Source organism: Phyllobates terribilis, unplaced genomic scaffold (assembly GCF_046119375.1).
Source record: "Phyllobates terribilis strain yellow unplaced genomic scaffold, ASM4611937v1 Scaffold_2__4_contigs__length_985480577, whole genome shotgun sequence".
In the NCBI taxonomy this organism is placed as follows: Eukaryota; Metazoa; Chordata; class Amphibia; order Anura; family Dendrobatidae; genus Phyllobates; species Phyllobates terribilis.
Window position 1 is genome coordinate 976,407,104 of NW_027362762.1, and position 14,233 is coordinate 976,421,336.

At 56.8% G+C, this 14,233-nt stretch overlaps 1 protein-coding gene across 1 annotated transcript in view; it reads right to left on the reverse strand.

Moving 5' to 3' along the window:
* LOC141241312 (uncharacterized) overlaps positions 1-14,233 on the reverse strand; it is a 95,575-nt gene that overhangs the window by 42,169 nt on the left and 39,173 nt on the right. Inside the window, exons 5-6 of the mRNA XM_073668746.1 lie at positions 13,687-13,740; positions 11,280-11,333 (exon numbers count right to left, since the gene is read on the reverse strand). Coding sequence (XP_073524847.1) covers positions 11,280-11,333; positions 13,687-13,740 — 108 coding nt within the window. The remainder of the gene's footprint in view (positions 1-11,279; positions 11,334-13,686; positions 13,741-14,233) is intronic.

The following is a 14,233-nucleotide window of genomic DNA, read 5'->3' on the forward strand; positions in this document are numbered from 1 at the left end:
GACCTCCCTACAACGCCTGGGCATGCTCCTGATGAGGCTGAGTATTGTCTGTGGCCTCCACGTGCCTGTATGACCTCCCTACAACGCTTGGGCATGCTCCTGATGAGGCTGAGTATTGTGTGTGGCCTCCACGTGCCTGTATGACCTCCCTACAATGACTGGGCATGCTCCTGATGAGGCTGAGTATTGTGTGTGGCCTCCACGTGCCTGTATGACCTCCCTACAAAGCCTGGGCATGCTCCTGATGAGGCTGAGTATTTTGTGTGGCCTCCACGTGCCTGTATGACCTCCCTACAACGCCTGGGCATGCTCCTGATGAGGCTGAGTATTGTGTGTGACCTCCACGTGCCTGTATGATCTCCCTACAACGCCTGGGCATGCTCCTGATGAGGCTGATTATTGTGTGTGGCCTCCACGTGTCTGTATGACCTCCCTACTATGCCTGGGCATGCTCCTGATGAGGCTGAGTATTGTGTGTGGCCTCCACGTGCCTGTATGACCTCCCTACAACGCCTGGGCATGCTCCTGATGAGGCTGAGTATTGTGTGTGGCCTCCACGTGCCTGTATGACCTCCCTATAACGCCTGGACATGCTCCTGATGAGGCTGAGTATTGTGTGTGGCCTCCACGTGTCTGTATGACCTACCTACAACGCCTGGGCATGCTCCTGATGAGGCTGAGTATTGTGTGTGGCCTCCACGTGCCTGTATGACCTCCCTACCACGCCTGGGCATGCTCCTGATGAGGCTGAATATTGTGTGTGGCCTCCATGTGCCTGTATGACTTCCCTACAACGCCTGGGCATGCTCCTGATGAGGCTGAGTATTGTGTGTGGCCTCCACGTGCCTGTATGACCTCCCTACAACGCCTGGGCATGCTCCTGATGAGGCTCAGTATTGTGTGTGGCCTCCACGTGCCTGTATGACCTCCCTACAACGCCTGGGCATGCTCCTTATGAGGCTGAGTATTGTGTGTGGCCTCCACGTGCCTGTATGACCTCCCTACAACGCCTGGGCATGCTCCTGATGAGGCTGAGTATTGTGTGTGGCCTCCACGTGCCTGTATGACCTCCCTACAACGCCTGGGCATGCTCATGATGAGGCTGAGTATTGTGTGTGGCCTCCACGTGCCTGTATGACCTCCCTACAACGCCTGGGCATGCTCCTGATGAGGCTGAGTATTGTGTGTGGCCTCCACGTGCCTGTATGACCTCCCTACAACGCCTGGGCATGCTCATGATGAGGCTGAGTATTGTGTGTGGCCTCCACGTGCCTGTATGACCTCCCTACAACGCCTGGGCATGCTCCTGATGAGGATGAGTATTGTGTGTGGCCTCCACGTGCCTGTATGACCCCCCTACAACGCCTGGGCATGCTCCTGATGAGGCTGAGTATTGTGTGTGGCCTCCACGTGCCTGTATGACCTCCCTACAACACCTGGGCATGCTCCTGATGAGGCTGAGTAATGTGTGTGACCTCCACGTGCCTGTATGACCTCCCTACAACACCTGGGCATGCTCCTGATGAGGCTCAGTATTGTGTGTGACCTCCACGTGCCTGTATGACCTCCCTACAACGCCTGGGCATGCTCCTGATGAGGCTGAGTATTGTGTGTGGCCTCCACGTGCCTGTATGACCTCCCTACAACACCTGGGCTTGCTCCTGATGAGGCTGAGTATTGTGTGTGGCCTCCACGTGCCTGTATGACCTCCCTACAACGCCTGGGCATCCTCCTGATGAGGCTGAGTATTGTGTGTGGCCTCCACGTGCCTGTATGACCTCCCTACAACGCCTGGGCATGCTCCTGATGAGGCTGAGTATTGTGTGTGGCCTCCACGTGCCTGTATGACCTCCCTACAAAGCCTGGGAATGCTCCTGATGAGGCTGACTATTGTGTGTGGCCTCCACATGCCTGTATGACCTCCCTACAACGCCTGGGAATGCTCCTGGTGAGGCTGAGTATTGTGTGTGGCCTCCACGTGCCTGTATGACCTCCCTACAACGCCTGGGCTTGCTCCTGATGAGGCTGAGTATTGTGTGTGGCCTCCACGTGCCTGTATGACCTCCCTACAACGCCTGGGCATGCTCCTGATGAGGCTGAGTATTGTGTGTGGCCTCCACGTGCCTGTATGACCTCCCTACAACGCCTGGGCATGCTCCTGATGAGGCTGACTATTGTGTGTGGCCTCCACATGCCTGTATGACCTCCCTACAACGCCTGGGAATGCTCCTGGTGAGGCTGAGTATTGTGTGTGGCCTCCACGTGCCTGTATGACCTCCCTACAACGCCTGGGAATGCTCCTGATGAGGCTGACTATTGTGTGTGGCCTCCACATGCCTGTATGACCTCCCTACAACGCCTGGGAATGCTCCTGGTGAGGCTGAGTATTGTGTGTGGCCTCCACGTGCCTGTATGACCTCCCTACAACGCCTGGGCTTGCTCCTGATGAGGCTGAGTATTGTGTGTGGCCTCCACGTGCCTGTATGACCTCCCTACAATGCCTGGGCATGCTCCTGATGAGGCTGAGTATTGTGTGTGGCCTCCACGTGCCTGTATGACCTCCCTACAACGCCTGGGCATGCTCCTGATGAGGCTGACTATTGTGTGTGGCCTCCACATGCCTGTATGACCTCCCTACAACGCCTGGGAATGCTCCTGGTGAGGCTGAGTATTGTGTGTGGCCTCCACGTGCCTGTATGACCTCCCTACAACACCTGGGCATGCTCCTGATGAGGCTGAGTATTGTGTGTGACCTCCACGTGCCTGTATGACCTCCCTACAACACCTGGGCATGCTCCTGATGAGGCTGAGTATTGTGTGTGGCCTCCACGTGCCTGTATGACCTCCCTACAAAGCCTGGGAATGCTCCTGATGAGGCTGACTATTGTGTGTGGCCTCCACATGCCTGTATGACCTCCATACAACGCCTGGGAATGCTCCTGGTGAGGCTGAGTATTGTGTGTGGCCTCCACGTGCCTGTATGACCTCCCTTCAACGCCTGGGCATGCTCCTGATGAGGCTGAGTATTGTGTGTGGCCTCCACGTGCCTGTATGACCTCCCTAAAACGCCTGGGCATGCTCCTGATGAGGCTGAGTATTGTGTGTGGCCTCCACGTGCCTGTATGACCTCCCTACAACGAATGGGCATGCTCCTGATGAGGCTGAGTATTGTGTGTGACCTCCACGTGCCTGTATGACCTCCCTACAACGCCTGGGCATGCTCCTGATGAGGCTCAGTATTGTGTGTGGCCTCCACGTGCCTGTATGACCTCCCTACAACGCCTGGGCATGCTCCTGATGAGGCTGAGTATTGTGTGTGGCCTCCACGTGCCTGTATGACCTCCCTACAACACCTGGGCATGCTCCTGATGAGGCTGAGTATTGTGTGTGACCTCCACGTGCCTGTATGACCTCCCTACAACGCCTGGGCATGCTCCTGATGAGGCTGAGTATTGTGTGTGACCTCCACGTGCCTGTATGACCTCCCTACAACGCCTGGGCATGCTCCTGATGAGGATGAGTATTGTGTGTGGCCTCCACGTGCCTGTATGACCTCCCTACAATGCCTGGACATGCTCCTGATGAGGCTTAGTATTGTGTGTGGCCTCCACGTGCCTGTATGACCTCCCTACAACGCCTGGGCATGCTCCTGATGAGGCTGAGTATTGTGTGTGGCCTCCACGTGCCTGTATGACCTCCCTACAACGCCTGGGCATGCTCCTGATGAGGCTGAGTATTGTGTGTGGCCTCCACGTGCCTGTATGACCTCCCTACAACACCTGGGCATGCTCCTGATGAGGCTGAGTATTGTGTGTGGCCTCCACGTGCCTGTATGACCTCCCTACAATGCTTGGGCATGCTCCTGATGAGGCTGAGTATTGTGTGTGGCCTCCACGTGCCTGTATGACCTCCCTACAACGCCTGGGCATGCTTCTGATGAGGCTGAATATTGTGTGTGGCCTACACGTGCCTGTATGACCTCCCTACAACGCCTGGGCATGCTTCTGATGAGGCTGAGTATTGTGTGTGACCTCCACGTGCCTGTATGACCTCCCTACAACGCCTGGGCATGCTTCTGATGAGGCTGAATATTGTGTGTGGCCTCCACGTGCCTGTATGTCCTCCCTACAACGCCTGGGCATGCTTCTGATGAGGCTGAATATTGTGTGTGGCCTACACGTGCCTGTATGACCTCCCTACAACGCCTGGGCATGCTCCTGATGAGGCTGAATATTGTGTGTGGCCTCCACGTGCCTGTATGACCTCCCTACAATGCTTGGGCATGCTCCTGATGAGGCTTAGTATTGTGTGTGGCCTCCACGTGCCTGTATGACCTCCCTACAACGCCTGGGCATGCTCCTGATGAGGCTGAGTATTGTGTGTGGCCACCACGTGCCTGTATGACCTCCCTACAACGCCTGGGCATGCTCCTGATGAGGCTGAGTATTGTGTGTGGCCTCCACGTGCCTGTATGACCTCCCTACAATGCTTGGGCATGCTCCTGATGAGGCTGAGTATTGTGTGTGGCCTCCACGTGCCTGTATGACCTCCCTACAACGCCTGGGCATGCTCCTGATGAGGCTGAGTATTGTGTGTGGCCTCCACGTGCCTGTATGACCTCCCTACAACGCCTGGGCATGCTCCTGATGAGGCTGAGTATTGTGTGTGGCCTCCACGTGCCTCTATGATCTCCCTACAACGCCTGGGCATGCTTCTGATGAGGCTGAGCATTGTGTCTGGCCTCCTCGTGCCTGTATGACCTCCCTACAACGCCTGGGCATGCTCCTGATGAGGCTGAGTATTGTGTGTGGCCTCCACGTGCCTGTATGACCTCCATACAACGCCTGGGCATGCTCCTGATGAGGCTGAGTATTGTGTGTGGCCTCCACGTGCCTGTATGACCTCCCTACAACGCCTGGGAATGATCCTGATGAGGCTGAGTATTGTGTGTGGCCTCCACGTGCCTGTATGACCTCCCTACAACACCTGGGCATGCTCCTGATGAGGCTGAGTATTGTTTGTGGCCTCCACGTGCCTGTATGACCTCCATACAACGCCTGGGCATGCTCCTGATGAGGCTGAGTATTGTGTGTGGCCTCCACGTGCCTGTATGACCTCCCTACAACGCCTGGGAATGATCCTGATGAGGCTGAGTATTGTGTGTGGCCTCCACGTGCCTGTATGATCTCCCTACAACGCCTTGGCATGCTCCTGATGAGGCTGAGTATTGTGTGTGGCCTCCACGTGCCTGTATGACCTCCCTACAACGCCTGGGCATGCTCCTGATGAGGCTGAGTATTGTGTGTGGCCTCCACGTGCCTGTATGACCTCCATACAACGCCTGGGCATGCTCCTGATGAGGCTGAGTATTGTGTGTGGCCTCCACGTGCCTGTATGACCTCCCTACAACGCCTGGGAATGATCCTGATGAGGCCGAGTATTGTGTGTGGCCTCCACGTGCCTGTATGATCTCCCTACAACGCCTTGGCATGCTCCTGATGAGGCTGAGTATTGTGTGTGGCCTCCACGTGCCTGTATGACCTCCCTACAACGCCTGGGCATGCTCCTGATGAGGCTGAGTATTGTGTGTGGCCTCCACGTGCCTGTATGACCTCCCTACAACGCCTGGGCATGCTCCTGATGAGGCTGAGTATTGTGTGTGGCCTCCACATGCCTGTATGACCTCCCTACAACGCCTGGGCATGCTCCTGATGAGGCTGAGTATTGTCTGTGGCCTCCACGTGCCTGTATGACCTCCCTACAACGCTTGGCCATGCTCCTGATGAGGCTGAGTATTGTGTGTGGCCTCCACGTGCCTGTATGACCTCCCTACAATGACTGGGCATGCTCCTGATGAGGCTGAGTATTGTGTGTGGCCTCCACGTGCCTGTATGACCTCCCTACAACGCCTGGGCATGCTCCTGATGAGGCTGAGTATTTTGTGTGGCCTCCACGTGCCTGTATGACCTCCCTACAACGCCTGGGCATGCTCCTGATGAGGCTGAGTATTGTGTGTGACCTCCACGTGCCTGTATGATCTCCCTACAACGCCTGGGCATGCTCCTGATGAGGCTGATTATTGTGTGTGGCCTCCACGTGCCTGTATGACCTCCCTACTATGCCTGGGCATGCTCCTGATGAGGCTGAGTATTGTGTGTGGCCTCCACGTGCCTGTATGACCTCCCTACAACGCCTGGGCATGCTCCTGATGAGGCTGAGTATTGTGTGTGGCCTCCACGTGCCTGTATGACCTCCCTATAACGCCTGGACATGCTCCTGATGAGGCTGAGTATTGTGTGTGGCCTCCACGTGTCTGTATGACCTACCTACAACGCCTGGGCATGCTCCTGATGAGGCTGAGTATTGTGTGTGGCCTCCACGTGCCTGTATGACCTCCCTACAACGCCTGGGCATGCTCCTGATGAGGCTGAGTATTGTGTGTGGCCTCCATGTGCCTGTATGACTTCCCTACAACGCCTGGGCATGCTCCTGATGAGGCTGAGTATTGTGTGTGGCCTCCACGTGCCTGTATGACCTCCCTACAACGCCTGGGCATGCTCCTGATGAGGCTCAGTATTGTGTGTGGCCTCCACGTGCCTGTATGACCTCCCTACAACGCCTGGGCATGCTCCTTATGAGGCTGAGTATTGTGTGTGGCCTCCACGTGCCTGTATGACCTCCCTACAACGCCTGGGCATGCTCCTGATGAGGCTGAGTATTGTGTGTGGCCTCCACGTGCCTGTATGACCTCCCTCCAACGCCTGAGCATGCTCCTGATGAGGCTGAGTATTGTGTGTGGCCTCCACGTGCCTGTATGACCTCCCTACAACGCCTGGGCATGCTCATGATGAGGCTGAGTATTGTGTGTGGCCTCCACGTGCCTGTATGACCTCCCTACAACGCCTGGGCATGCTCATGATGAGGCTGAGTATTGTGTGTGGCCTCCACGTGCCTGTATGACCTCCCTACAACGCCTGGGCATGCTCCTGATGAGGATGAGTATTGTGTGTGGCCTCCACGTGCCTGTATGACCCCCCTACAACGCCTGGGCATGCTCCTGATGAGGCTCAGTATTGTGTGTGACCTCCACGTGCCTGTATGACCTCCCTACAACGCCTGGGCATGCTCCTGATGAGGCTGAGTATTGTGTGTGGCCTCCACGTGCCTGTATGACCTCCCTACAACACCTGGGCTTGCTCCTGATGAGGCTGAGTATTGTGTGTGGCCTCCACGTGCCTGTATGACCTCCCTACAACGCCTGGGCATCCTCCTGATGAGGCTGAGTATTGTGTGTGGCCTCCACGTGCCTGTATGACCTCCCTACAACGCCTGGGCATGCTCCTGATGAGGCTGAGTATTGTGTGTGGCCTACACGTGCCTGTATGACCTCCCTACAAAGCCTGGGAATGCTCCTGATGAGGCTGACTATTGTGTGTGGCCTCCACATGCCTGTATGACCTCCCTACAACGCCTGGGAATGCTCCTGGTGAGGCTGAGTATTGTGTGTGGCCTCCACGTGCCTGTATGACCTCCCTACAACGCCTGGGCTTGCTCCTGATGAGGCTGAGTATTGTGTGTGGCCTCCACGTGCCTGTATGACCTCCCTACAACGCCTGGGCATGCTCCTGATGAGGCTGAGTATTGTGTGTGGCCTCCACGTGCCTGTATGACCTCCCTACAACGCCTGGGCATGCTCCTGATGAGGCTGACTATTGTGTGTGGCCTCCACATGCCTGTATGACCTCCCTACAACGCCTGGGAATGCTCCTGGTGAGGCTGAGTATTGTGTGTGGCCTCCACGTGCCTGTATGACCTCCCTACAACGCCTGGGCATGCTCCTGATGAGGCTGAGTATTGTGTGTGGCCTCCACGTGCCTGTATGACCTCCCTACAACGCCTGGGCTTGCTCCTGATGAGGCTGAGTATTGTGTGTGGCCTCCACGTGCCTGTATGACCTCCCTACAACGCCTGGGCATGCTCCTGATGAGGCTGAGCATTGTGTGTGGCCTCCACGTGCCTGTATGACCTCCCTACAACGCCTGGGCATGCTCCTGATGAGGCTGAGTATTGTGTGTGGCCTCCACGTGCCTGTATGACCTCCCTACAACGCCTGGGCATGCTCCTGATGAGGCTGAGTATTGTGTGTGGCCTCCACATGCCTGTATGACCTCCCTACAACGCCTGGGAATGCTCCTGATGAGGCTGAGTATTGTGTGTGGCCTCCACGTGCCTGTATGACCTCCCTACAACGCCTGGGAATGCTCCTGATGAGGCTGAGTATTGTGTGTGGCCTCCACGTGCCTGTATGACCTCCCTACAACGCCTGGGCATGCTTCTGATGAGGCTGAGTATTGTGTGTGGCCTCCACGTGCCTGTATGACCTCCCTACAACGCCTGGGCATGCTCCTGATGAGGCTGAGTATTGTGTGTGGCCTCCACGTGCCTGTATGATCTCCCTACAACGCCTGGGCATGCTCCTGATGAGGCTGAGTATTGTGTGTGGCCTCCACGTGCCTGTATGACCTCCCTACAACGCCTGGGCATGCTCCTGATGAGGCTGAGTATTGTGTGTGGCCTCCACGTGCCTGTATGACCTCCCTACAACGCCTGGGCATGCTCCTGATGAGGCTGAGTATTGTGTGTGGCCTCCACGTGCCTGTATGACCTCCCTACAACGCCTGGGCATGCCGCTGATGAGGCTGAGTATTGTGTGTGGCCTCCACATGTCTGTATGACCTCCCTACAACGCCTGGGCATGCTCCTGATGAGGTTGCGGATGGTCTCCTGTGGGATCTCCTCCCAGACCTGGACTAAAGCATCCGCCAACTCCTGGACAGTCTGTGGTGCAACGTGATGTTGGTGGATGGAGGGAGACATGATGTCCCAGATGTGCTCAATCGGATTCAGGTCTGGGGAACGGGCGGCCAGTCCATAGCTTCAATGCCTTCATCTTGCAGGACCTGCTGACACACTCCAGCCACATGAGGTCTGGCATTGTCCTGCATTAGGAGGAACCCAGGGCCAACCGCACCAGCATATGGTCTCACAAAGGGTCTGAGGAGCTCATCTCGGTACCTAATGGCAGTCAGGCTACCTCTGGCGAGCACATGGAGGGCTGTGCGGCCCTCCAAAGAAATGCCACCCCACACCATTACTGACCCACTGCCAAACCGGTCATGCTGAAGGATGTTGCAGGCAGCAGATCGCTCTCCACGGCGTCTCCAGACTCTGTCACGTCTGTCACATGTGCTCAGTGTGAACCTGCTTTCATCTGTGAAGAGCACAGGGCATCAGTGGTGACTTTGCCAATCCTGGTGTTCTGTGGCAAATGCCAAGCGTCCTGCAAGGTGTTGGGCTGTGGCTGTGAGCACAACCCCCATCTGTGGACGTCGGGCCCTCATACCACCCTCATGGAGTCGGTTTCTAACCGTTTGTGCAGACACTGCACATTTGTGGCCTGCTGGAGGTCATTTTGCAGGGCTCTGGCAGTGCTCTTCCTGTTCCTCCTTGCACAAAGGCGGAGGTAGCGGTCCTGCTGCGGGGTTGTTGTTCTCCTACGGCCCCCTCCACGTCTCCTGGTGTACTGGCCTGTCTCCTGGTAGCGCCTCCAGCCTCTGGACAGAACCACTCCTTTATTGAGGGGGTCTTGATAATTGCCAATAATTTCCATCTATTGTCTGTTCCATTTGCACAACAGCAGGTGACATTGATTGTCAATCAGTGTTGCTTCCTAAGTGACAGTTTGATTTCACAGAAGTTTCATTTACTTGGAGTTATATTCTGTTGTTTAAGTGTTCCCTTTATTTTTGAGCAGTGTATATATATACTGTATATTATACGGTCTGATGGACGGAAGGGGGGTGTGTGCTTATTATAACATATGTGTGTATGATAGTATATATTGTTTCTTCCTCTATGACTTTCATTTTCCGTCCCCTTGTCCCTTGTTTTTTGCAGGACAAGTTGTGGTTATCGTCATTCGTACTGAAAAAAATGGCAAGAAATTCAGAGTGCGGTGAGAGAAGGGCAATTGCAGGTTTCTTTCTCACGGCCCTTATTGTGGGGTAACTGACGCCCCCGCAGATTCTCCAGCTCAGTGCGATTACAGCGAGACCAAACTTCGAGGGTTTTTACACATTTCAGTGCTTTAACACCTTCTAGCTGTTGTTGCTGTTCTCGCAGAGCCGGGTCTTTGACCTCTGCCGTGGATGCGGGGGGCCCGGCTTGCTTTGTCCGCGCGGAGCTGCAGTATACAGTGTGATGGACGTTGTGCCATGGGCCCAGCCCTGTGCTGCGGTGGTCTGGCTGCCATGGTAACCCAGTACGACCATTATGGGGGGGTGTGGGAGCCGATGCATGAGCTCATTAGCAATCACACTCATAAATGGCGCTGAGCTGCAGAGATCGGGCGTATGACACCGCTCCTGAGCGCGCCGCGTGCTCCCCGGCTGCGACGTACGGTTACGTCAGGGGGGCGTGAAACGGTTAAACGTGTTCAGCATTTACCCCAGAGGACGAATTTATGGGAAGTGGATTCTCTGCCGTCTCAAGGAGGATTAGGATCTATGAAACACTTTATAGAAATCTGCAGAAGAGCGACTGGATATGGGAGATCCAATATGGAGAGCGCCTCACACTGTCCTGCTGTGCAGAGCCGCTGGGGACCCCAGGAACAAGAGCGTTACACCCCCGGACAGCGGCTCCTCCAAAGGGTCAGGGTCCGGCCGTACAGCGCATAAAAAGGGGCAGCTCCCACCTCCCTCCCCCGGGGATCACAGAGCCATACATCCTGAGTCTTTGAGGGCAGCTGCAGACCACCCCCAGGGCTCCGCGCCGCACACCACCCCCGGGGCTCCGCGCCGCACACCACCCCCGGGGCTCCGCACCGCACACCACCCCCGGGGCTCCGCACCGCACACCACCCCCGGGGCTCCGCACCGCACACCACCCCCGGGGCTCCGCGCCGCACACCACCCCCGGGGCTCCGCTGGGTACACATATATGTATTTTTATCACTCCATTCCCCTATTTTCAGCTTTCTCCCCTTTCATGTTGGCCATTTCTAGCAGTCTTGGCTGTGAAGGGGACGGGCAGGCTCGGATGTGTGCAGGTCACAGAGGCAGTGAGAGTGGTGATGGGCCGGGGTCACACAGTCTCAGGGGTCTGTATTGAGGGTCTGGTCAGGGGTGTGAGGACTGGGTTCTGCATTATCTGACATACAGTTACAGGGGGCTTCTGGTCACCGCACTGCGGAGTGGTCCGGTCTATCAGACGCTCACCTGCTCCTTTTTCTACCTTCCGGTCCTGTCCGTCATTCTCAGGATCCTCAGGGTCTAGGAGGCGACAAACAGAGATAATTATTAGTTAAGTTACTGCAGGATCCAGCACCATCCACAGCACGGGAGACGGGCGGAGGCACAGGCCATCGCAAGCCCACCATCGCAGAAGGGACCTGGCTTAGCCAATATAATGCCGGCCAGCCCCCTCCACAGGCATCTGGGGTCACGTACTGACACAGGAAACGCTCTCCAGTGACTCTGCAGGCAGGGGGTGGAGCTTCCATCATGGGACCAAGTCTCTGAGTGCAGAGCTCCGTATAGCCCCGCCCACAACACTGACTGCAGAGCTCTGTATAGCCCTGCCCACACCCCTGACTGCAGAGCTCTGTATAGCCCCGCCCACACCACTGACTGCAGAGCTCTGTAGAGCCCCGCCCACAACACTGACTGCAGAGCTCTGAAGAGCCCCGCCCACAACACTGACTGCAGAGCTCTGAAGAGCCCCGCCCACAACACTGACTGCAGAGCTCTGTATAGCCCCGCCCACACCCCTGACTGCAGAGCTCTGTATAGCCCCGCCCACACCCCTGACTGCAGAGCTCTGTATAGCACCGCCCACACCACTGACTGCAGAGCTCTGTAGAGCCCCGCCCACAACACTGACTGCAGAGCTCTGTAGAGCCCCGCCCACAACACTGACTGCAGAGCTCTGTAGAGCCCCGCCCACACCACTGACTGCAGAGCTCTGTAGAGCCCCGCCCACACCACTGACAGCAGAGCTCTGTAGAGCCCCGCCCACAACACTGACAGCAGAGCTCTGTAGAGCCCCGCCCACAACACTGACTGCAGAGCTCTGTAGAGCCCCGCCCACAACACTGACTGCAGAGCTCTGTAGAGCCCCGTCCACAACACTGACTGCAGAGCTCTGTAGAGCCCCGCCCACAACACTGACTGCAGAGCTCTGTAGAACCCCGTCCACAACACTGACTGCAGAGCTCTGTATAGCCCTGCCCACACCCCTGACTGTAGAGCTCTGTATAGCCCCGCCCACACCACTGACTGCAGAGCTCTGTAGAGCCCCGCCACAACACTGACTGCAGAGCTCTGTAGAGCCCCGTCCACACCACTGACTGCAGAGCTCTGTATAGCCCCGCCCACACCACTGACAGCAGAGCTCTGTAGAGCCCCGCCCACAACACTGACTGCAGAGCTCTGTAGAGCCCCGCCCACAACACTGACTGCAGAGCTCTGTATAACCCCGTCCACACCCCTGACTGCAGGGCTCTGTATAGCCCCGCCCACACCACTGACTGCAGAGCTCTGTATAACCCCATCCACACCGACTGCAGAGCTCTGTATAGCTCCGCCCACAACACTGACTGCAGAGCTCTGTATAGCCCCGCCCACACCACTGACTGCAGAGCTCTGTATAGCCCCGCCCACACCACTGACTGCAGAGCTCTGTATAGCCCTGCCCACACCCCAGACTGGCAGCTGTCCGTATAGCCCCGCCCTCACATCCCTGGAGGTGTTTGAACATATCCTTTCATTGCCGATTTCTCCTGTAACTGGTATATTCGCCCCAGTTACAATGGAAATTCAGCCTCCTGCCAGCACTGCAGAGCCGAGCCGGTCATTAGGACCCAGCAGCTCCTGCTCGCTCCATCACCCAGTGATCACATGACTGCTGGGTCCGGAGGGAGAGGCACTGCCAGCACCTTCTATGCACTGTACAGATATGTGCTGCTCAGCGCTGTGTATACAGCCATCAGGAAGGCAGAGGTGGTGATAAACATGTCTGCCTTCTGTCTGACAGCCGGCCCTGCAGCCGACCCCCCCGCAGCCAAAGCTACCGCAGCCGACCCCCCGTGACCATCGCTCGCAGCCAACCCCCCCGCAGCCGAACCCACCGCAGCCGAACCCACAGCAACCTTCCCTTGCAGCCAACCCCCTGCAGCTCCACCATCACAGGCATGGAGCTTAATGTGACTGGCAAAACATCAGTGCACAAAGAAGTGCGGACCACCCGGACATGTAAAGTCTATGGGCCGCCGGACTGGTCAAAGGATGTTACTGTTGTAACAAGCGATCACCCACAGCAGGGGGGCGTATTAAACCGGACGACAAATGAGACCCCTCCAGCGACTGACTAGGCCCCTCCTAGCGACTGACGAGATCCCCCCCAGCGACTGAAGAGATCCCCCTCCAACCACTGACGAGACCCCCCCCAGCGACTGACAAGACACCCCCCCAGCGACTGAAGAGATCCCCCTCCAACCACTGACGAGACCCCCCCCAGCGAATGACGAGACCCCCCCAGCAACTGATGAGACCCCCCCCCAGCGACTGACGAGACCCCCCCGCGCAGCCTGAATAGCGACTTGTGTCAGCCACCTCCATTACTCACCTGTAGTCGGCACGCGCTGTCCATCCTGACCGCAAAGTCCCTGAAGAAGCTTCTCTAGAAACCAACAAAGGAGAAAGAAATCAGAAAATCTGGACGTGATCTCAGAGCCGGAGGGGCGACACCGGGACACCGGGGCAGCGAGACACCGAGACACCGGGACACCGAGACACCGGGACAGCGAGACAGCGGGACAGCGGGACAGCAGGACAGCAGGACAGCGGGACAGCGAGACAGCGGGACACCGAGACAGAGAGACACCGGGACAGCGAGACAGCGGGACACCGGGGCAGCGAGACACGCCTGCAGCCAATGAAGACGGACGTTTTATTATAGGGGCACTATCAGGCTATTAATGGGGTCCTAGGGCTGTTCACTACGGCAGCTCTACTACAGGGGCACAACCAGTCTATTACGGGGTTAATGGGGCCGCTCTATTATAGGGGCATTACCACTATTTTGGGGATACTATGGCAGGATATTTTTGAGGGGCACTGTCAAGCTACCATGGGGGTCCTGTTGCCCCTCATTATAGGGGCACTATGACTGG